Consider the following 23,067-nt stretch of genomic DNA (forward strand, 5'->3'; position numbering starts at 1 on the left):
TTACTGTCCCCTAGTGAGTAAAATTAGGTTTCATTTGTTTTTGCAAACTGATATCTTCTCGTTTCCTTGTTAGAAACAACTGGTTGTTTGAACCATGGGGTCGGGGTGAGGAAATACCTTCAGACGCCGCCGTTTATGTGATATAAATTTTACGAAAATCTCAAATGTTTGTCTAAATAGTAAAACAGCTCAAGTTATTAAACGTTAATAACATTTTTAAATCTTTGTTTAGCTTTTAATATAAATAAAATTATGAATACAAGTAAAACTACCTTCAAATGTCTGTCTGTTTAATAAACTGAAACTTTTCTCTATTTTATCAAAACTGGTATGTTTAATATGGAAATTTTAAGTAGATCCCTTAACCCAATCTGTCATTTTTAATAATAGCATAACTGAATACTTATTATGCGTGTTGAAAATGTATATTTAGTGGTTTGGTTTCTTTTGAATATCGCGCAAAGCTACACGAGAGCTATCTGCGCTAGCCGTCCCTAATTTAGCAGTGTAAGACTAGAGGGAAGGCAGCTAATCATCACCACACACTACCAACTCTTGGGCTACTCTTTTACCAAAGAATAGTGTGCGTTACCGAACATTATAACACCCCCACGGCTGAAAGGGCGAACATGTTTGGTGTGACGGAGATTCGAACCTGCTACCCTCAAATTACAACTCGAGCGCTCTAAACACCTAGCTGCCTTCCCTCTAGTCTTACACTGTTAAACTAGGGACGGCTAGCGGTGATAGCCCTCGGTATATATATATATATATAATTACTTGTTCATCAGCTTAAAAATATTAATGAACAAGTAATTATGGCTCTAAGTTATTACAAATAAACAAACCTATGAAAAATGAATAAATTATAAACAAATGAATGAATTATTACCATTTCCAACTGAAGTACTTTTGTTTAGCCTACGGTCAACATTTTTAAAAACATCTTAATGCTCAATATGGCGTTTCACTTTTATGGTTATTGTGGTTTTACACGTATACATACATATATATACTTTTATCATATAACTTAAAGGTAATGTTACAATGTTATTTTGAGAAGTTTCAAGAATTGTTTCTTAGTTCTACATATATATATATATATATAATTGCTAAATATTTTACAATAAATTGCTCAAGGAACATCTGCTCAAATATCCGCAAGGTTTGGTGAGTTGAAGCTTGAGGGTCATCATTCATACCATAATAAACGAAGTTACCCCAGCAGGCGTGCATACTATCAGGCACGGCCTCTGGTGGCAATCATATTGAAGCCCAAATCCCACTGACAGAAGGAATTTATCATTACTGTTACAAATGAGTCTTTTTTTAAATCTCATGTCAACTGTAAAACACAAAAAATCAGAGTTAACTTATTGCACTCTGAGTCATTCATTTTAATTAAATATGTAAGTCCGTAGCAGACGTTCTTAGCGTGACTTAGCTTGTAAATAGGCCGACAATATTAATGTGTCTTAAAAACACATGTCGTCAGCATGTCGTTTTGTGTATAAAAGCTGTATCTCCTACTAAACAGGTGTAGATACGTTTGAAAACCCAATATCGTTAACCAGGCATTTGAAACTCCTTACTGCGTTGAGCTGCGGAGCAAGTGGTAACTAATACACTTTTTAGAAATGTTGAGAAAGATGGTTAACTTCCCTCGTTTATTGAACAGTTATTTCAGTTACTAAATGAGTCACGATCATGACGAACGAAAGCACTCTTATCATCAACATTGAACACGTTCGCGTGTATATGAAGAAACTGTAAGCAAAACTTTCTCAAATTATTTGTTTAAATAAACAAATGTTTGATGGACAAAGGATATTTAAATGATAATGAAACTTGGTTAAGACTAGATACACAGATATGTGGAATGCTTGATAGACTGGTAGATGACTCATTGGATAGGTTGAGTAATGATGGTTTGGTTTGTTCTGAATTTCGCGCAAAGCTAGACGTGGGCTATCTGCGCTACTCGTCCCTAATTTAGCAGTGTAAGACTTAGAGGAAAGGCAGCTAGTTATCACCACCCACCGCCAAATCTTGGGCTACTCTTTTACCAACAAATAATGGGATTGACCATAACATTATAACGCGCTCACGGCTGAAAAGGCAAGCATGTTTGGTGCGACGGGGATTCGAACCCGCAACCCTCGGATTATGAGTCGAGTGCCTTAACCACCAGGCCATGCCGGGCCTAGAGTAACGATGGATAGCTACACGAAGTATTTACATCATGAAATCAAGAAACGTTTTTAATATTTTTTGTAAATTCAAATTATGAATTATGCTTTGTATACTTGTAAATGTTTTATGAAGTCAGGAAGTTCATGACTTGAGAATGTAATGTACATATGACTCTTCATTTGCACTCTAGTGACACAGCAATATTTCTGCAGACTTATGACGCTAGAAATCAGGTTTCGATACCCGTGGTGGGCAGAGCACAGATAGACCCTTGTGTAGCTCTGTGCTTAACATCAAATAAACCAAATACCTTTGATTAATATTACAATAGTTCATCAAAAGCTTCTAAAAATAAAGTATTTGTAGAAAACCGATACTGCTAGGTCTTAGACAATTACTCTTCTGACGGCTTTGTTTGTTTTAATAGATGCTCGTCAATGTATGTTGGAATAAGACACAGTTTTGAGTCTCAAGACACTGCTTTAAAAACCAACTAACGACTTGATAGCGCGATAATATATATTTTTTATTTTTTGTCCGGAATTATTAAAGTATACAAACGAGCGTGCGATTCGCTGAAACGTAAGTACGTGGACGCTTCTAACTGGTCCGTCAAAATTGATCCTATTCATTAACCAACGAAAAGGGCGGAAAGACAATTCAAGGTTAAAGTGGGAAGGCGGAGAAATGTAAACAGTTGCTCTTTAGCTCAACTTAGTCGTTTTTTCAGTGTGTGGAGCAGTTAACAAGGTTTTGCTCTTAGTTCACATTTGATACCTAGCAGTTTTGGTTATCTTTGGCTAACATCCAATGGTGTCCTAAACATCCCTGTTAGATATTACTGACTCAAGAGTTTGTTTCATATTGAGCATTTCTGGTTTGAATATTACATTTTAATCAATAAGCAATAATTTAGAACTGTCTGAAGCACATTCTGGCTACACACCAGTCAGAATCAAATAGTATCTCTTCTTGATCTGGTTACTGGCACAACTACCTTATCTCAAATAGCACTAGTTTATGATAGAATTTTGTGGTAATATTATTTCAGTTGTGCCAATTAATCACTTAGGTATAGAGTATTAATGTGTGCTACTCATGTTCACTATAGCTATTACTTTAGACGCTATTACCTCTTCTTACCCCAACGATATTTTTAAATATCCATCTTAGTTTTGGCACCCGAGACCACCCTCTCCTTGTTATTTTCGACCCTGCATAGAAAGAATAATAATAATAATAAAAACAACAACATCTAAGTCGACGTAAAGAAAATATAAGAAGAAGATAATCCACGTGCTACTAACACCAGCAGCGACACAATTTATGCCAAAACACTAATAGGCGTGAAAAGGAAGGATTAAGGACCAAGACCAGAAAGGATTTTCATGGTACTGGTACCACTTGTATTGTTACAACCTTACTGTGGCGCTGTTATAACTACAAATAATAAACACAGACCGTTGCATCATATTGGCTGGTATTACACGACTTGAAATGATTAAGAGATAAGCCTAAGGCGCTTGAGGTGGTGGAGCCACCTTCTTCAGCTCACTTGTGGTTGAGAAGGAGAGGATTAAATATAATGAAATTCAATTTGTGAAATTACCACCCACATACATACGTGTATGAAGTAAAGAGATAAACATATGGAAATGGAAAAAAATAATACGTGTGTTATGAAGTAAAGAGATAAACATATGGAAATGGAAAAAAATAATACGTGTGTTATGAAGTAAAGGGATAAACATATGGAAATGGGAAAAAATAATACGTGTGTTATGAAGTAAAGAGATAAACATATGGAAATGGAAAAAAATAATACGTGTGTTATGAAGTAAAGAGATAAACATATGGAAATGGAAAAAAATAATACGTGTGTTATGAAGTAAAGAGACAAACATATGGAAATGGAAAAAATAATACGTGTATTATGAAGTAAAGAGATAAACATATGGAAATGGGAAAAAATAATACGTGTGTTATGAAGTAAAGAGATAAACATATGGAAATGGAAAAAAATAATACGTGTGTTATGAAGTAAAGAGATAAACATATGGAAATGGAAAAAATAATACGTGTATTATGAAGTAAAGAGATAAACATATGGAAATGGGAAAAAATAATACGTGTGTTATGAAGTAAAGAGATAAACATATGGAAATGGAAAAAATAATACGTGTGTTATGAAGTAAAGAGATAAACATATGGAAATGGAAAAAAATAATACGTGTGTTATGAAGTAAAGAGACAAACATATGGAAATGGAAAAAATAATACGTGTATTATGAAGTAAAGAGATAAACATATGGAAATGGGAAAAAATAATACGTGTGTTATGAAGTAAAGAGATAAACATATGGAAATGGAAAAAATAATACGTGTGTTATGAAGTAAAGAGATAAACATATGGAAATGGAAAAAAATAAAAGCATGCAAAAAGAAAATGGAAAAGTTAAGAGCTGAGACCAGGAAAGATTCTCAAGGTGTTAGAACCACTTGTATGTTTTAAACGGATTTAAAAAAAAACAACGATATTTTTTATTCATGATTACTAGCAATTCGTGAGTGAAAGCAAAAATTATAAAGTTCATTAAAATACCGCTAGGGTGAGTGAATTGAAAATATAGTAATTTTGTAAATGTCATTTAACATTTATGAGAAATATGTATAGCAACATCAATGAAACATTCCGAATGGGAAAGCTGTTTCAGAACTTAACTCGTAATGACTTATTAATCTCAATTTTAATTCATTTTTCATTGAAATTCGTGGTTATATTTGAAATTTTATTCCCAACCAGTTAAAGTACCCTTTCTCTGAACGGAACTTATGTAAATTCATGATTAATGAAAGGTTATCTCAGGTTTGGTTTGTTTGTTTCTAGTTTCGCGTAAAGCTACACGAGAGCTATCTGCGCTAGCCGTTTCTAATTTAGCAGTGTAAGACTAGAGGGAAGGCAGCTAGTCATCATCACCCACCACCAACTCTTGGCTACTCTTTTACCAACGAATAGTGGGATTGACCGTCACAATATAATGTTCCCACGGCTGAAAAGGCAAGCATGTGTGGTGTGACAGGAATTTGAACCCACGACCCTAAGATTATGAGTCGAGTGCCTTATCCACCTGGCTATGCCGGGCCGTTATCTTAGGATATGAAAAGTTCTTCCTTTATATGTAATGGTAAGAAAAAAACAAAAAACTGCAAAACACAAAATGTAAACCGTAAATTGACACGTATCTTTTCATGGATCCAACAAACCTTCATGCCAACTTTGGTGAAGATCCATCAACTTTGGTGGAGTAGTAGTAAAAAACACCCATAGAAACCGCAAAATAAAAACCTGAAAATGCGCGTGTATCTATTCATGAGCTTCCCAAAAAACCTTAATCCCAAATGTGATGATAATCTATCAAAGAAGTAGCGGTTAAAAACGCGAAAACGACCATAAAAATCGCAAAACGCAAAATTGAAACTTACATACCCCCTTGCACTTAATGAACCTCCATGTAAATTTTGGTAAACATCCCTCAACACGATGTGAAATAGTTACATGGGCATACAATAGCCATATTTATATAGGTACTTAATTCAATGAAAACTAAGATATTCCACAATAACATTACTAGGCTTGTGATGTATCTTATAGTTTGGGGAGAGCAGATGACTTGACAGATTTTTATAAAACCTAAAAATCATAGTTAAAGTAGTAACGATTTTTTAGGTATTTTTATTTTTAAAGAATATCAAACTTCTAGCCATAAACTAAACTTTTTTAATGCATAATACTTATTTTATAAATAAATAACAGACGATAGAGAAGACAGCTAGTGGATAGAGCCAACTTCTATGCTAGCTAGTTATTCCTGTTTTATAGAACAGTGGGATTTACCGTCAATTTATAGTAAACGCATTGCAATAAAACGAAGGGCTTGTCTTCGCGGAGCTAGGTGGTTATATTCGTCATCTGAGGATTACGGGTTCGAATCCCCGTCAGACCACACATTCTTGACCCTATCAGCCGTGGGGCTGTTATAATGTTAAGGTCAACCCCACTATTCGTTGATAAAAGAGTAACCCAAGAGTTGGCGGTGGGTGGTGATGACTAGCTGCCAGCCCTCTAGTCTTACACAGCTAAATTAGGGACGGCAAGCGTAGATAGCCCTAGTGTAGCTTTGCGCGAAATTCAAGAGACAAACAAATCTTGGCGGAAACAGAAAGCTTACAAAACACAATTTCAGCACAAGAACTCATAGACACAATAACAAACACCAAAAATAAATTACCAAGAGAAGATGGTATACAAGCCATTCTTCTTTAAAAAAAAGGCACTCCGAAATTATCTGAACATCTCACAGCAATTTTTAATTTATCATTATATTCTGGATATATCCCGGTTTATTGGAAGCATGCAAATTTATTAATGTTCCATAAAGAAGGAAAGCCAGCCACTAACCCAAATAGATACCAACGAATCAGCCTGACTAGCTGTGTAGACAAAATACTTGAGAGAATAATCGGCAACAAACTCACCACATTCCTGGAGACAACATCAAAATTACCAGAAGAACAAAACTGTTTCAGAAAATTCAGACAAACAACAGACCACTTAGATTAACCGAAGCAGTTGTTGATAGTTTTAATATACGAGAATGCATTGTCGCTTTGTCGCTTGCTTTCTCGGTATTGGGAAGGCATTCGACACTGTATGGCCCAACGATCTCCGGTTCCGAATGCAAGAAATGGAACTACCGCGGGGAACTATTCGCTGGCTGTCAAACTTTCTGGAAAACAAATCATGTAGAGTAAATGTTGAAGGGACCTTCTCTGAGAGTTTCACTCCAAAAACTGGTGTCCCTCAAGGAGGGATGGTTGGCCCTATCCTATTCATCATGTACGTGAATAATATGCCTCTAAAATATCCAAATAATGGATACTCCTTACAGTTCGCAGACGATGTAGCAATCTGGAAATGTGCACCAACACCACCAATAGCAAGCCACAAACATACAACCACAATTAAACAGAATAAGTGAATATTGTCAAAAATATAGAATCAAAATAAACACAACTAGTAGTATTCACTAAGTTAACTAAACATAATAAAGCACAACCACAGATCTATATGAATGGAAAACTACTTCAGACTGCTACATCTGCAAAAGTTTTAAGACTTAGATTCGATTCAAAACTAACGTGGGTAAACCACATAAATAATATTAGAACAAAAATTTGGCGAAGAACAAACTATGCTAGGAGTCTAACTGGCAAAAACAGTAGAGCTACAGCAGACAACATCATAAAAATATATAAGACATACATTAGACCTGTCATTAACTATGCAGCTCCTGCATGGATAAAAGTAAGCAAAAAACTACTTCAAACGAAACTACAAACAATACAAAATACACCACTCACAACAGCTTATAAAGTAAACAGAACAACAACAGCAGATAGACTCCTACATAGTACAATAATCTATTATGACAAAAATTGGAGAAAAAATGAACTAGTAAGCAAACTTGACAGGTACTGTATGCATGATGAGGATAAGCCTAAGCACCTTTCCCCAGTGAATATATATTTTCTAAATAAATAAAAGGCCACCTATAAACTAGACTCCACATTAGTTTAGGGATTAATTACTAAATATTCAAACGGGTTTTTATGTAAACGTGTTATAGTTAATACTTAACTAATGAAAGTGCAAATAATCTGTGAAACTATAAGAGAATTAATTTATTTGCCCCAAGTGTATGTGTAGATTGTGAATGGACATTGCCCTAAAAGGGGTCTGAGTGAGTGCGGGTTACTCTGGCCCTCGTGTACCATATATAAATACACTTGACAGTTGTAAAACCAAAATTTCAAGGAAGGAGGAAGAGGTTATCGAAACCTTACCCTCCTGGGTAGATGGACATCAATACCCAAATACCCATACAGAGAGAGAGAGGAAACAGAAAATAATAAGTCAAAGACTAAATCTTCACCTGGAACACAATTCCAAATTAGCGGAAGTACGAAACGGTTTTAGAAAATTTCAGCAAACTATAGATCATTTAGTTCGATTAACCGAAACAGTAATAGATAACCTAAACAAAAGAAAATGTACAATCGTCTGCGTACATGATTTTAAGAAGGCTTTTGATACAATCTAGCACTCAAGTCTAAGGTTCCGAATGTTAGAGATAAAACCACCGCTAGGAATAGTTCGCTGCTATATTCGGGTAAATGTTGAAGGCACCTACTCGGAGTATTTTACTCCTGACGTAGGGGTTTCTCAAGGTGGGGTAATTATCCCCATATCTTCATCACGGATGTAAGAGACGTGCCGTTAAACGACCAAAATTACAGTTTCACTTTACAATTCGCAGACGATATAGCTATTTGAAAGAATTCCGAAACACCAACAATAACGACCACACATTTACAACTCTTACTAAATAACATCAAAAAATATTGTTCTAAGAAACGAATAAAAATAAACATACCAAAAATACAAATACTGTTAAAGACAAATTTAAAGAAAGTACGGTATTTTTCGGTGTATAGGACGCAGGGGGGGGGGTAAGTAAACAAATAATTTTACGGTCAATCCCACTATTCATTGGTAAAAAAAAGTAGCCCAAAAGTTGGCGGTGGGTTGTGATGACTAGCTGCCTTCCCTCTAGTTTTACACTGCAAAATTAGAGACGGCTAGCACAGATTGCCCTCGTGTAGCTTTGCGCGAAATTCAAAACAAAATAAACCCTGAAACACGTACTATAAGTTCATCAATGTGCCACCTACTTAATACATCATATCGTTGTGTTATAATATAGTGTATTAAATGGATATTTATGAAAATACACCTAAAATAATGGAAGAAACATGAAAGCATTGTAATATATAGAATACACATGTATAGCGAGTGTGCCTCAACGCTAATTATGAATGTATAAACAAGAATGGCATGGCTCTGATAGGACTATTGAATTTATACATGAACTTGTGAAAGCAATACCCCTTTTTATGTTGTGTTCAACATCTAATAGTTGTAAGAAAACCACAAACTTCGGAGGAAGAGGTCAAGATTGCATTTCACCCTTTCAGATCCACATAAAAACCTAAATACCGAAAAAAGGAAATGAGCGGGAACGGAAGCGAGCCACCATTCTTAGGACTTACAGTCGTGATACACTGAGCACTAACCTCACTCTGCCCAATAAGAAAGAACAAAACATGGCTAACACAAAAAGACAGCAAACATGTATTTTATTTTATAAACTTAAAGTACAGTTACTGAAACGTAAACGAAATATTTTCATTTCCATCAGCTTTACATCAATGTACGAGTTCATGTTAAACGTATGCAAACATACTAAACACAAACTGACAAAGAATTATTGAGTTTTGGTGTTTCAAGTCAAATTCTATCCGTGTATAAAACTTTAAGTGTAGGGCAACAAACTTTTGTACTAATCTCTATACAAACATTTACTATTAAAAGCGAGGCTCCTCTATATGCAGGTTGGTATATTCGGATGTCTAATTTACAATTTTACTTGCGTCAAGTCAGGAATATCCATGAAATGTGGGTAAAAAAATCGTTAATTAAAAACTAATGTGAAGTGTATTACACAAAATATATATATATATATATAATATCACATAATGCAGAATATTTTAAAAAATCCAAAAAATAAGAAGTGAATCAACGACCTGAAAGATGCTGCGTGAGCCACGAAGCTCAGCTCAAAACGCAATCGTTTAAGACCATTGGTTACATTTTAGTCAGACTTAGGTAAGGTTTTTCATTGATGTTCAGTACACAACATGCTCATAGTGTTTGTTTTACCAGTCGCGAATGTCCCATTCGTAAAATTAACAAGCGTTCATCTCCCAAACGAACAAGTAAAACTCTTTCTTGATTAACTTTAATAACGTTAACATTATCATAGTTTCTACTGACTTATCTTACCTCCTCTTCCAGCACACACTTCTATCATCAGTCCTCCTATGATGAGGACTATAGTCTTCCAAAACTGTCGGCGGCAAGAAACCATGTCACTACAGTTCACTGGAGTAGCACTCAACCAGTGTGAAAACGCTAAGAAAAACCTGCAACAAAAGAAGAAACGACAAATTAATAATGTTTACTGTTTAATTAATGATGTTTACTATTTCACTAAAGACTGAACCTGAATAAACTATTCTCGTGAAATAAACATAGCAACGCGGCTGTTGCTTAGTAATGCAAGTTAATGATAATAGCGTTACGGTGACCAGTAATATTAGAGCTGGCAATTACAATACATGCGATACTGGAAATGTTTATTGATGCATAAACGTTATAAACACAGTTTTGATATCCTTTTGTTTGTTTTATTTCTATTAGGTGTATGTAGAAATTATAACCGTCACTGTTATAATGTACCAAAATCTCCTAACTTTGAAGCATGTTTATGCGACAAGGGGTCGCGGAACACAAAACTTCTGACTTACTGTCCGGTTCCGGACACGCTAAAATTTTGGCCACCAGAGGCTCAAACCTGTGTTACTCTGTTTATTTTTTTTCCACAATAAATAACAAATTTATGGGAACTTCCCTTAAAATAGCTACTGTTACTATGGTAATTCTACTCATAGTATATTTGTTTTATAATTACGTGAAGGTTAAGCATTTTTTGTTGTTTTTTTAGGTAGTTGGTTCATGGAAAATCAATTGAACGAACAACACAAATACATTTTTAACTTAGTTAAAAAGTTTGAGTTACAAATACATGAAGAAAAAATATTGATTCTTTTGACTGACAGACGAAACACTTCAAAGTCAGAAGAGAAAATGGTGAAGGTTTTTCTGTAAATTTAAAAAGCCAATAAACCAGTTTCTCGTGTCAACGAGAAGTTCCCACCTTCGGGTGAAACTGTTCCCACATTTCCGCTTGTAAATACCCAAAACGTTAGTTCTAGGTTATCATGGGTCAAAATACTAAGGGGAAGTTTAGGTGTGTAGCTGATGGGCCTTTATAGGTTAAAGGGTAGTGTCAAGTATTTAACAAGTCAATAGTTGTGTTAGGTAAAAACAAATTGAGGCTGTATGACATCACAGGAAATACGTTGAAATTGAAATGCAAACACTGAGACAGTTTATTTGCAGTAAGGAATTATGTAAAAAAAAATAACGTTTCTACAACAATATGTCCCCCGCTGGTACAGCGATAAGTCTTCTGATTTACAATGCTAAAATCAGGGGTTCGATTCCCCTTGGTGGACTCAGCAGATAGCCCAATGTGGCTATGCTCTAAACGAACACACATACAATAATATAGTTACAAAGTGTTATAACATTTGTTATCATTGTACACTTATTTTACCGATAAAATGTTCAGTTTTCTTCTATGCATTAAACACAATGGGTTAGTGTTTCATATTCTGGTCTGGGGACTCTGGGGACTGAAGGTTCAAAGTTCGTTTTACGACATCGCTGAATAAGCTCTGTTCTTTTTGCTCTACGTGCATTATAAGAATGATAGTCAATCTCGTGATTGGGTTCGGTGTTGGGTAAAACCAGGACGGCTATACCTGAGCCTCAGGAGTCTCTGACCTGGTAATTTGACAATCTTTAGTAACGTTTATTGTGTACTTTTTACGTTTAAGGAAACTTCTGTGTAACGGGTAATTTATCAGTGTAGATGTTGTTCCCAAAAATCCCTAGACAGGAATTTCGGTGTAGATGCTGATTTTAAAAACTTCTAGATAGGGATTTAAGTGTAAGTGGTTATTTAAGTGTGGTTCTTGTTTTTATGTTTCAGACTTTGGACTTATTAATTTAGTTACCAATTGTATAACAAATAACGTAAAAAAGCAATAGATCTAAAGGCTATGCTAATTCTTGATGACGAGAAACCCAGTTGAAATAAAAATGTATCTCGGAATGGCTGGTATGAGTATTAACACTTTTATTTATAAGCAGAGAACAACGTTTCGACCTTCCTAAGTCACATTCAGGTTAACTCTGCTTATCAATAAGTGTTAATACCCATACCAGCCGTTCCGAAATACAAGGTAATACAAATTTGTGGCCCCCGCTAGTTCAGCGGTATGTCTCCGGATTTACAACGCTAAAATCAGGGGTTCGATTCCCCTCGGTGGGCTGAGCAGATAGCCCGATGTGGCTTTGCTATAAGAAAAACACAAACACACACAAGTTTGTAATTTCATCTCAGATCAACGAAACTATTATACTTCCAGAAGAATCGCTAGGTGCTTAAAAGATTCGAAGTTCGGGCCCATATTCGGCATTCAGTACGACATCGTTCATATATTTTTTTATTATAATTTTTCAATACACCAACTGGGGATTCGGTGCACTGTCAAAATGAAATACAGGCCCCTTGTACCAGCGCTTAGTGATGCCTCTAGATCTTTGTTACCATTTGACTAGAATAATAAAATCATTAGAATACTAAGCACATGTGCAAAACCCCCTAATAGATTTTACTGTTATGCTTTTCTTCTTTCTTTTTTTAAATGCATATATTCTCCCCCGAGCTGTCTCTAAGTTATTTATTATTGCATATTAGCAATCGCAACGTGAATACTTCGAAGTATTTAATGTTAACATTGTTCAATAGAGAGATTTAATTATAAACACTGAATGCCTTACTAATACGATTATACCACAACAAAATGATGTTTTATTTTATGGACAGCTGTGTAGCCAAATACCGAAGAATGAAACCCGTTGTTTGAAAAAAAAACAACAACCCCTAAAGGTCACAAAAACTTGTTTGCCATCGAAATGTTTCAAAGAGTCACGTTGGATTCTAATTTTCATGGGTGGAAACGTACAGAATTACTCGCCGTTTTAATTCAATTGACCCACAAAGTTTTAAAAGCTGGGCGAAACGTAAAACCAACTCTCACGCCCTCTCACGTTTCTTCGTGAGCTTAGAATTAGACGTTATCAAACTCCACTAGCTCGTTTGTATCAAATCTATACATCAAAGTGTAGTTCTAGAAAGTGATACCTAAGAAAATCAGCCGAATTTACAAGTTAAACAAGCAAAATTAAACTTAAAAAGCTAGGTGGAGGAAACGAAAGGCACGTGTATTACTCGTGTTTTCCTCTTTCATCCTTTTATTTTCTGGTGATGTTAACTGCTCACGCTTCCCTTGGGCGATCATATAATAAAAAGACAACACTTTTCTTAAAAGTCTTAATAATGTTTCCTATACAAGCTAGAACCATCACCTTTCTGAAGTTACGGATATATTATATTAATACTATATTCAAATCCAAATTATCCGATAAAATTTACAAGTTAGAATATTAACATTCTAAAATTAGGATATATTAATCGTAGGTAGGTTAGTTGGTTTTTAAGACCATAATCACATTGGCCTGTCTGTTGTGTTCAATGCCGGGAAGCGAACACTGGATTTTAGGATTGCAAATCCTTAGGCTTATCGCTGGGGCCCGGCATGGTCAGGTGGTTTAAGGCGTTCGACTCGTAATCTTAGGGTGGCGGGTTCGAATCCCCGTCGCACCAAATATGCTCTCCCTTTCAGCCGTGGGGGCGTTATAATGTGACGTTCAATCCCACTATTCGTTGGTAAAAGAGTAGCCCAAGAGTTGGCGGTGGGTGGTGATGACTAGCTACTTTCCCTCTAGTCTTACACTGCTAAATTACGGACGTCTAGCAGAGATAGCCCTAGTGTAGCTTTGTGAGAAATTCCAAAACAAACAAACAAAAACTTATCGCTGTCTCTTTGAGAGATTATTATCATAGAATATTATCCTATACAAAACTATCAAATCAAATAGGCTTACAAATTATAACTATCCATTCTTACATTATGGATACATTATCATAAAATAGCATTTCTATCCAGAAATATCAAAATAAAATGTTTGCAAATTAGAGCCATTAAAATTTTAAAATTATGAACACAGTATCATAAAATAACATTCCTATCTAGAATCTCAAAATTCTTAATAAGAAACATTGGACTTAGGAATATTTCTCAGTTTTTACCACCCTTCCAAACAATAAAATGTTTGTATGTATACGAACGAAGAATCTGTAAAATTCATTCCTCGGATAGGCTGGGTTTGTGTGACGTACCTTCACGAGGTAACAAGGCTCAAATTACCATCAACAGACAGTAAGATGCGCTCCCCTGTAGTTTCCATACTTAAAATGTATTTTTTATCCATGTCGGCATATCCTCATAAGATTACCGGTCTTGAAAAAACTTTCTTCTTCCAAATTTCAAGGGTGTTTCTGAGAATAATTTATAGGGAACAAACACGCTCACTGTAGGATAGCTGTGTGATAACGAAGGAGATTCAAACAAACATTGCATACACAGATCCCGTCTAGCAAGCCTCGCCGGCAAGAGGGGTATTATGTTTTTTAATGTCTTTAAACGTGACCTTTTCAAAAAATAGTTCCAGTCGTCCGTCACGTGACCCAATAATATTATGTGTTTTATTAAACCACGGCTGTTTACGTTTCGTTTTTTTTTCACACGCGTTTCATAAGTTCTAATAATCAGTTACTATAAAGACGTACATAATTCAGAAATAATATATTTTAGAATCCACTAAAGACACGTTATGGAAGTTTCTGTTTCACACTCTTCTCTCCCAGAGTTCACATTTCTTTCGCTGAACTACACTGATTATTTTTCCTGTGTAGTTCCGCAAAAACACCTTCTTACAAGACAATTGTATTAATTTTTAATTTTTTTTTAATGTTTTAATTTCACGCTAAGCTACGCGAGAGCTATCTGCGCTAGCCGTCCCTAATTTACCAGTGTAAGACTAGAGGGAAGGCAGCTAGTCATCAACCACATACCGCCAACTATTGGGCTACTCTTTTACCAAGTAATAGTGGGATTGATCGTCGCTTATAACACCCCCACGGATGAAAGGGTGAGCATGTTTGGTGCGACGTAGATTCGAACCCTCGGAACAAAAAATATTTAATGTTATCGTAAACTTTGCGATACCCTGAGTGTGTGTATCGGACTATCTGCTGAGCCCACCGAGGGGAATCGTACCCCTGATTTTAGCGTTGTAAATCCGTAGACATACCGCTGTACTACCGGGGACGATATCCTGAAGTTTATAAAAGTTGTTTTTTTTTCAACAGAAAACACAGATAAACACTTATAAAAACCTTACAGATCGAAAGTAGAATATATCTTTAGTTGGAAGCTAAAAAAGTAACTAACAAACATGAAATACTACGTCAGATTAGCAGTAAAGCATCATTAAATAATTCGCAAAATATTGTGAGTGTAATCTTTAGATCAGACACCACGTAGGAGTAATCAGAAATATCATTCCCAAGAACTATTAAGCAGCGAAGGCCCCGGCATGGCCAGGTGGTTAAGGCGCTCGACACGTAATCCGAGGGTCACGGGTTCGTCACACCAAACATGTTTGCCCTTTCAGCCGTGGGGGGCATTAAAATGTACAGTCAATCCCACTATTAGTTGGTGGAAAAGTAACCCAACAGTTGGAGGTGGTTGGTGATGACTAGTTGCCTTTCCTCTAGTCTTGCACCGCTAAATTAGGAACAGCTAGCGCAGGTAGTCCTCGTGTAGCTTGGCACGAAATTAGAAAAAAACAAAAAATTGAGCAGCGATAAAATAGTACTATTGAAATTGGATACAACATGTGACTAATAAAAAACACTCTCGAGAGTATAAAACAGTGACAATCAGAACAGTATAGAAATTCTCAAAAATATTACCTCACAGTTATTAGTTTGTAGTAAATAATTGCTGTTTAAACCAAACGCAGCGTGAAAGTGGTAAAATGTTACTCTAAGCAGCATATAGGTATATTTTTCAAGTCAGACACGTTTGAAGGTGCTCAGAAAAATCACCTCAGGATTATTAAGCTATGTAAAAGATTATATTCATTGTTAAGTGTTTAAGGGACGATCTGAGAAACTACAGTAAAAGGATACTTTCATTTAAAATGCGTTTTTAAACAAGAGCTAACAAGCTAATGTTTTAAATTTGTTGTATTTGTTATAAAGAACCAAAGTTATTAAAACATGTGTTTAAAAAGTTAACATTGTAGTAACAACTATTAACACAAATTTGTTGTAACTCATAGGAAATGACCTAAAATTATTGCAACACAACACGAGGGGCGTTCCCAAATGATGATGTTACAGCAACCTATGGGTTGGTTATGCTTACCACAGTTGTTGACACACGTTGTGAACGGAAACATTTTACTTCAGTAAACTAAGATAAGTGCAGGAAAATGTAAACTTGAAACAAAAGAATGCAGGTGGAACGATGAATATTTGTTCTGACCCTGATTCTGACCTAACTGACCGAAAACAAAATAACACTAGTTAAAATAACGATTTATAAAATACCAGCTATAGAAATGGATGACCTACTCTAGCTATACCATAGAATTATTATAGATTTCAAAATGGCGCCTGTGTCTCGAAATGTAAATTCAGCAACAAAACATTCTAATTTTAACTTACAACTATAAAATTATTTGAACTAGGCTGGGTATTCATGTAGAAAAAATACAGCGAACGAAAGGCGAAGGAGCACATAGAAAGTTCGACGAGTTCAAACTGAGTTTCTCAGGGGTTAATAAAGGTTACGTGAAATGATCTCTACACTCAATATATCTTAACTTTTCTGTGAAACGATTGTTGTGTGTCGATCTGTTGTTAAGTTACACAATGAGCTATCAGTGCTACGCCCACCACCAGTATTGAAAACTGATTTTTAACATCATAAGCCCTCAGACTTACCCTTAAGCCTCTGGGGAACATTACAAAACTCTTCATAAAGTGATGACCTGATTAACACTTGACTTGGTGAACAGGAAAACAAATGATTATTTCATAATTATAGACGAATACATTATCACTGTTTATTCACGTTGATCCACCAATAGCATTTGGTCACAAAATCGAGCGCGTTCCACCCAAAGTTCGATACTTTAATATTGATAATCCATAACCATTTCTCTTCCCCTCTATTTTTTTAACGAACTAATAAATACGTTCACACTACATGATTTATTCCGAACGTCAGTAACTCCTGTTTTTGTGTGGGTTAATAGGAGACTAACATGGGTGGGGAAAGAAATAAAAAAACGTCTTCAAAAATCTGTCAGTTGCACATCATTATTAAAACGGACGAAATTACATAGAACCAAACACCTTAGTCTCAAGTGAGTTGGGCCACTGCAAGAGTTGTTCTCAATCAGTTTTAGTGACCAGTTCAAGGGCAATCTTTGAAAACAATTTATCACGTGACAACTGGTAGTTTTCTTGGTTAGGCCTACCATGTAGTTAACAACATTAATGTATTAATAGAACATATTTTTGCTCCCCATAAACACGGTTCGTTAAGGAACTGAGAATATATTCGACGTGGAGACCGCTGTGATTTCGAGACTTGTGGATTTTTTTTTAATGGCCGAAAAGTAAGTGAAGTGATGAGGTGTGATACATGGATACACATCAAAATGCTATATGAGATGTAGTAGGTACTTATTATTTTCATTAATAAAAAAATATTAAAACGCTTAATTTTGTATCATTACACAATGGACAACACACTATTCACTCGCATCCTTCACACTTTGCTAAACGTTGGCCTTCTATGTTACACACACACACACTGTTACACTCTGTGTTGTGTACGTAGTTACGTAAACTTCAATAAATTTATTTGTTCGCAAGTATCAGAGAAAGACTATAGCACATGCTACTTTAATCAGTTATTTTTATAAATACTCATAAATTACTTTTAAGTTCAACTATTATATAGTTGTACCTCTTGGTCGCATCACCGATGGACTTTTTATAATTTTTAACACATTAGGTTGTGTACAATCAAGTATCTGTGTAAATCAGAACTTTTACAAGTATCATTTTCTCGTTCCACACTTACAAATATCATCTAGACCCTAGTTTCACACCTACAAACAAGTGCTGGTCAATTTCTCATTTCACACCTACAAAGTATCAGTCAGCTGCTAGTTTCATATCTACAAGTATTAGCCAGTTTCTGGTTTCATATCTACAATTAGTACTTAGTTTCATTTTCACATTTACAAGTATCAGTTGTTTTGTCGTTTAGTATCAGACTTTTCCAGTTTTACACGTTCCAAGCGGTAGTGAGTTTCTCGTTTCACAGCCATAAATATCAGTATGCTTCTCGCTTCATACCTAAAATTATCAGGTCGTTTTATTGCTTCACACTAAAGCATACCAGACAATTTCACGGTTAACAAAATATACAAATCAGAATTTAGATATCACTCTACAACAAGTTCAGAATAATACCTAGCTAATAAGAATATTTAAGTAATTCGTAAGCAAAACGTCTTAATTAAGAAGCCCATTCCCAGTGGCTCAGTCGTAACTCTGCAGGCTTACAACACTACCTTTGTGCTTAAACACAAACTTATTGATAAAAATGCCATTTTTATCTGGAGGGCTATCTGCGCTAGCCGTCCCTAATTTAGCAGTGTAAGACTAGAGGGAAAGCAGCTAGTCATCACCACCCACCGCCAACTCTTGGGCTACTCTTTTACCAACGAATAGTGGGATTGGTCGCACATTATAACGCCCCCACAGCTGAAAGGGCGAGCATGTTTGGTGCGACCGGGACTATCTCAGGCCTTCGCGCTAATTATGGATTACCGACTCATATTATGTGTCTCAACAATACTTATCTCAGGTATTCACGCTACTTACGGATTACTAACTCATACTATGTGTCTAAACAATACTTATGTTAGGTATTTACGCTACTTATGAATTATCGACTCATTCCATGTGTGTAAACAATACCTATCTCAGGTATTCACGCTACTTATGAATTATCGACTCATTCCATGTGGTAAACAATACCTATCTCAGGTATTTACGCTACTTATGAATTATCGACTCATTCCATGTGCCGAAACAAATCTATCTACTTATGGATTATCGACTCGTTCTATGTGTCTGAACATTACCTATCTTAGTAATTCATGCTAATTATGGATTACCGACTCATATTATGTGCCTAAACAATACTTATCTCAGGTATTCACGCTACTTATGGATTACTAACTCATCCCAATTATCCAATCAATATTTATCCAAGTATTCACGCTTCTCACATATTATCAATACTTGTTTGTTACTACAAGTTTCTAACCGAATTACGAGCAAGCCAGAGACACAAAGTTAGCAGTCAACATTTTTGTGTTAGTGCGAGCCGACGATCCAGTAACTTTTCAAATATTAATGTGTAAAAAACAGACAATTTTGTGAGAATTTTCTCTGATTATTTCTCATGTTATTTATAAATCTTTCACACAGTGCAAGTTACACAAATATTCTTCTTCTCCTATCCAAAGCCCGACATGACAGGTGGTTAGAGCGCTCAACTTGTAATCTGAGGGTCGCGAGTTCAAATCCCCCTCGTACCAAACATGCTCGCTCTTTCAGCCGTGGGTACGTTATAATGGTAAAAGAGTAGCCCACCAGTTGGCGATAGGTGGTGACTAGCTGCCTTTCCTTTAATATTACATTGCGAAATTAGGAACGGTTAGCGCAGATAGCCCTCGAGTAACTTTGCGCTAAATTCAAACCAAACCTAAATAGCGCTTCTGTTGTCTTTTCGATACACTTGCTCTAATTAATGATGAAAAGTGTTGTCTTACTGGATAAATGATTGGTGAATTTCTTGTGAAATAAACAGTTGAAATTTACAAATGCTAAAAATGAAAGAAATGTGGCATCAGGACCAGAAAAAACTGTACAACACTAGACAGACATACGATCAAATGAAGTTACATACGATAGTCTTATAATTAGTTAATAAAATTACAAACATCTCGATGTTTATGAGCGTGATGGTAACTCTTAAATTTTTAATTTTGCATATATATTTTGCATTGATTTTATACATGTTAATATAAAATATATTTTACTTTTGTAAGGGTAATATCACTTTAGCACATTGTTGAGCGGACAGAATTCCAATGATATGAGAAACATCTCTGTTGTTGTTGTTTTTTTAATTTCGTGCAAAGCTACTCAACGACTATCTGTGCTAGTCGTCCCTAATTTAGCAGTGTAAGACTAGAGGGAAGGCAGCTAGTCATCACCACCCACCGCCAACTCTTGGGCTACTCTTTTACCAATGAATAGTGGGATTGACCGTAATTTTTAATGCCCCCACAGCTGAAAGGGCGAGCATGTTTAGCGCAACGGGGATGCGAACCCGTGGCCCTCAGCTTACGAATCGCATGCCTTAACACGCTTGGCCATGCCGGACCCCATTTCTGTTGTAGTTTTTGTAAAATAACGTGTTGCTCTAATTTCTTCTTTATATAAATTAACGTATTAAATCATTTTCACACTTAGTTGACTTATGCAACCGATTTTAAACTTTTATAAACTGAAATGGGTCATCGATACCAGATTTTACGAATATATTATCTAAACCTTTCTGCCATTTTCATTGTACATGTTCTTTTTCGCCTTATCAAAAAAAAATACCATTTTCTATAACATTACAAGTTATATTAAACCGTTACACACCTTGTGTTGTTTTAGCTAGCTTTGTAGTAATGTAGTAACGGAGAGTTTTGTTCCTGTCAGTCAACGTTTATCTCCACAATAACGCACGAGGAATATGTTTGTTTTTGAATTTCGCGCAAAGCTACAAGAGATCTATCTGCGCTAGCCGTCCCTAATTTAGCAGTGTAAGACTAGAGGGAAGGCAGCAGGTCATCCCCACTCACCGCCAACTTTTGGGCTACTCTTTTACCAACTAATAGTGGGATTGACCGTGATATTATAACGCCCCCACGGCTGAGAGATTACGAATCGAACGCCTTAACCCATTGGGCCATGCCGGGCCATTTGAGGAATATGTAAATTTGATATCTGCCCATTATAGGTGTCGTTAGATATTTGCAGCGATTGTTAATATAATTAAGTGTAAATGAAATCTTGATAAATTTAGATGTATACATACATGAATGGACAACTAAATAATAATAATATGTGTACTGAAATCTTCCAGTTTTATATTCTGAATAATGAATGATATTGTTATTTATATATTTGCTAAACGATGTTATTAGTTTACTCTATTTTCCACAGTTACCAAGTAGGAACATATTCTTTTATTCTATCAAAGCTCTTCTGACAACTTATATTTTCCCGCGTTATTTCTCTCCTTGGATTCTTAATGTTTTCTCCATGGAAATCCCACAAACACCTTCACGGACGATGAGAAAATTTCGACATCGATGGACTCTAGTGGCTCTGATGGTCTTAAGGGATTGTTGTAGAGGCTGTGATAATCTTAGGGATTGGTAATAGAGATCTCGGTAGTGTACGGAAGATGAGATAGAAACCGTGATGATCTTAGGAGGTCGTGATAGATTATAACCTTAGGGAGTTGTTGTATAAATCGTGTGGAACGTGGAAGTAGTGGTGAAGATTATGATGGTCTTAGGAAGTTGTTATATTAAGTTCTGATGAGTTTAAGGAGTGGTTATGCATACTTTGATGGGCCCATGCCTTAGAAAATAGTGACATGGCATTTAATAGCCTTAAAGAGTGACAACAGGGAATTTAATGGTCTTAGAGAGTGATCAGAGGTAATTTAATGGTCTTAAAAAGTTGTAACAGCTGATGTAATGGCCTTAGAGAGTAGTGACAGAGAAGTTAATGGCCTTAAAAAGGGGTGACAGAGATTTTAATGGTCTTAAGAGAATACTGGCATGGAATGCAATGGCCTTAAAAAATATTGACAGGGAATTTAATGGCCTTAGAAAATAGTAATAGGTTCCATGACCCTTTCTTTGAAATTTCGCAAACTCCTTTCGTCGAGGGGTCTTGCTTCCAAATAGCTGTTTGTAGAAGCCGTTGCATTTACAACTCTAGAAAACACGAGACAATGACGGGTCAGAGCCCTAATGGGATGAATGCTGACCATACACTTATTGATAGCATAGTGTACATTGTTATTTGGTTAATAATAAACTTAATAATTTTGAAACAGTATGAAGAAAACTACCGGTATTGCTAGTTTAAAGTTGGAAAACGCGTATTAGTATTTCAGAAAAACAGAGAACTGAAGCTTCTTTTATAACTTAAGCAATAGCCACTGCTTAAGCCTGAGTAATATTTTTGTTATGTGAAGGTTTTGTTTGTCATTACCCTTACTCACTCACTCATAAGCAGAGTTTGCACCTTAGCTTCGTCAGTTCAATACATAATTTCCCACCGAAGTAATTAAACTTAAAAGAAAATCCAAGTGTTTGAAAACTCGAAGTGACAGTAAATCTTTCTCATCTTCTTCAGCGCTCGTGCTTTCATCTCTAAAAGAAAATGTTCATTATCACGTGATTTCTACCATCACATATTTAACAAAGCGTTTCGAGGTTTAAGATTAATTATGAAACTGCATATAATTAATTCTTTGTTTAATTCGAAACAATGCATCATCCTTATCAAACCTAGATTGAAAAAAAAAACATATAGCGTCACAGCTAGGTATTCTTGTTTGTTTGTCTGATTTTGCTTTAAGAGCCCAAACTATAAAATGGACTACTCCAATGCGTCAGACAAAGGGATGTAACCCTGAATTTTTTTTTCTTAAAAGCCTCAAACTTACTGCGAACTCATCAAGGTACTATAACTATTAATTTACCATAATGACCCATGCGACATAATATTATTTGTGTTTCTGTTATTTTGTTCTTATCCCCCGTGGCACCAAACATGCTCGCGCTTTCAGCCATGGGGGCGTTATAATGTGACAGTCAGTCCCACTATTCATTGGTAAAAGAGTAGCCCAAGAGTTGGCGGTAGG

General features: G+C 35.7%; 1 protein-coding gene across 6 annotated transcripts in view; it reads right to left on the reverse strand.

Annotated features, from left to right (window-relative positions):
* LOC143248835 (latrophilin Cirl-like) overlaps positions 1-23,067 on the reverse strand; it is a 185,156-nt gene that overhangs the window by 72,587 nt on the left and 89,502 nt on the right. For 5 of the 6 annotated variants that reach the window (XM_076497664.1, XM_076497665.1, XM_076497661.1 and 2 more), the window contains exon 2: positions 10,157-10,296. In XM_076497664.1, coding sequence (XP_076353779.1) covers positions 10,157-10,241 — 85 coding nt within the window. In that variant the 5' untranslated portion in view covers positions 10,242-10,296. Of the gene's footprint in view, positions 1-10,156; positions 10,297-16,982; positions 17,004-23,067 lie in introns of those variants that run through there. The other variant, XM_076497663.1, reaches the window with a different exon arrangement.

The sequence above is a fragment of the Tachypleus tridentatus genome, chromosome 4, assembly GCF_004210375.1.
Source record: "Tachypleus tridentatus isolate NWPU-2018 chromosome 4, ASM421037v1, whole genome shotgun sequence".
In the NCBI taxonomy this organism is placed as follows: domain Eukaryota; kingdom Metazoa; phylum Arthropoda; class Merostomata; order Xiphosura; family Limulidae; genus Tachypleus; species Tachypleus tridentatus.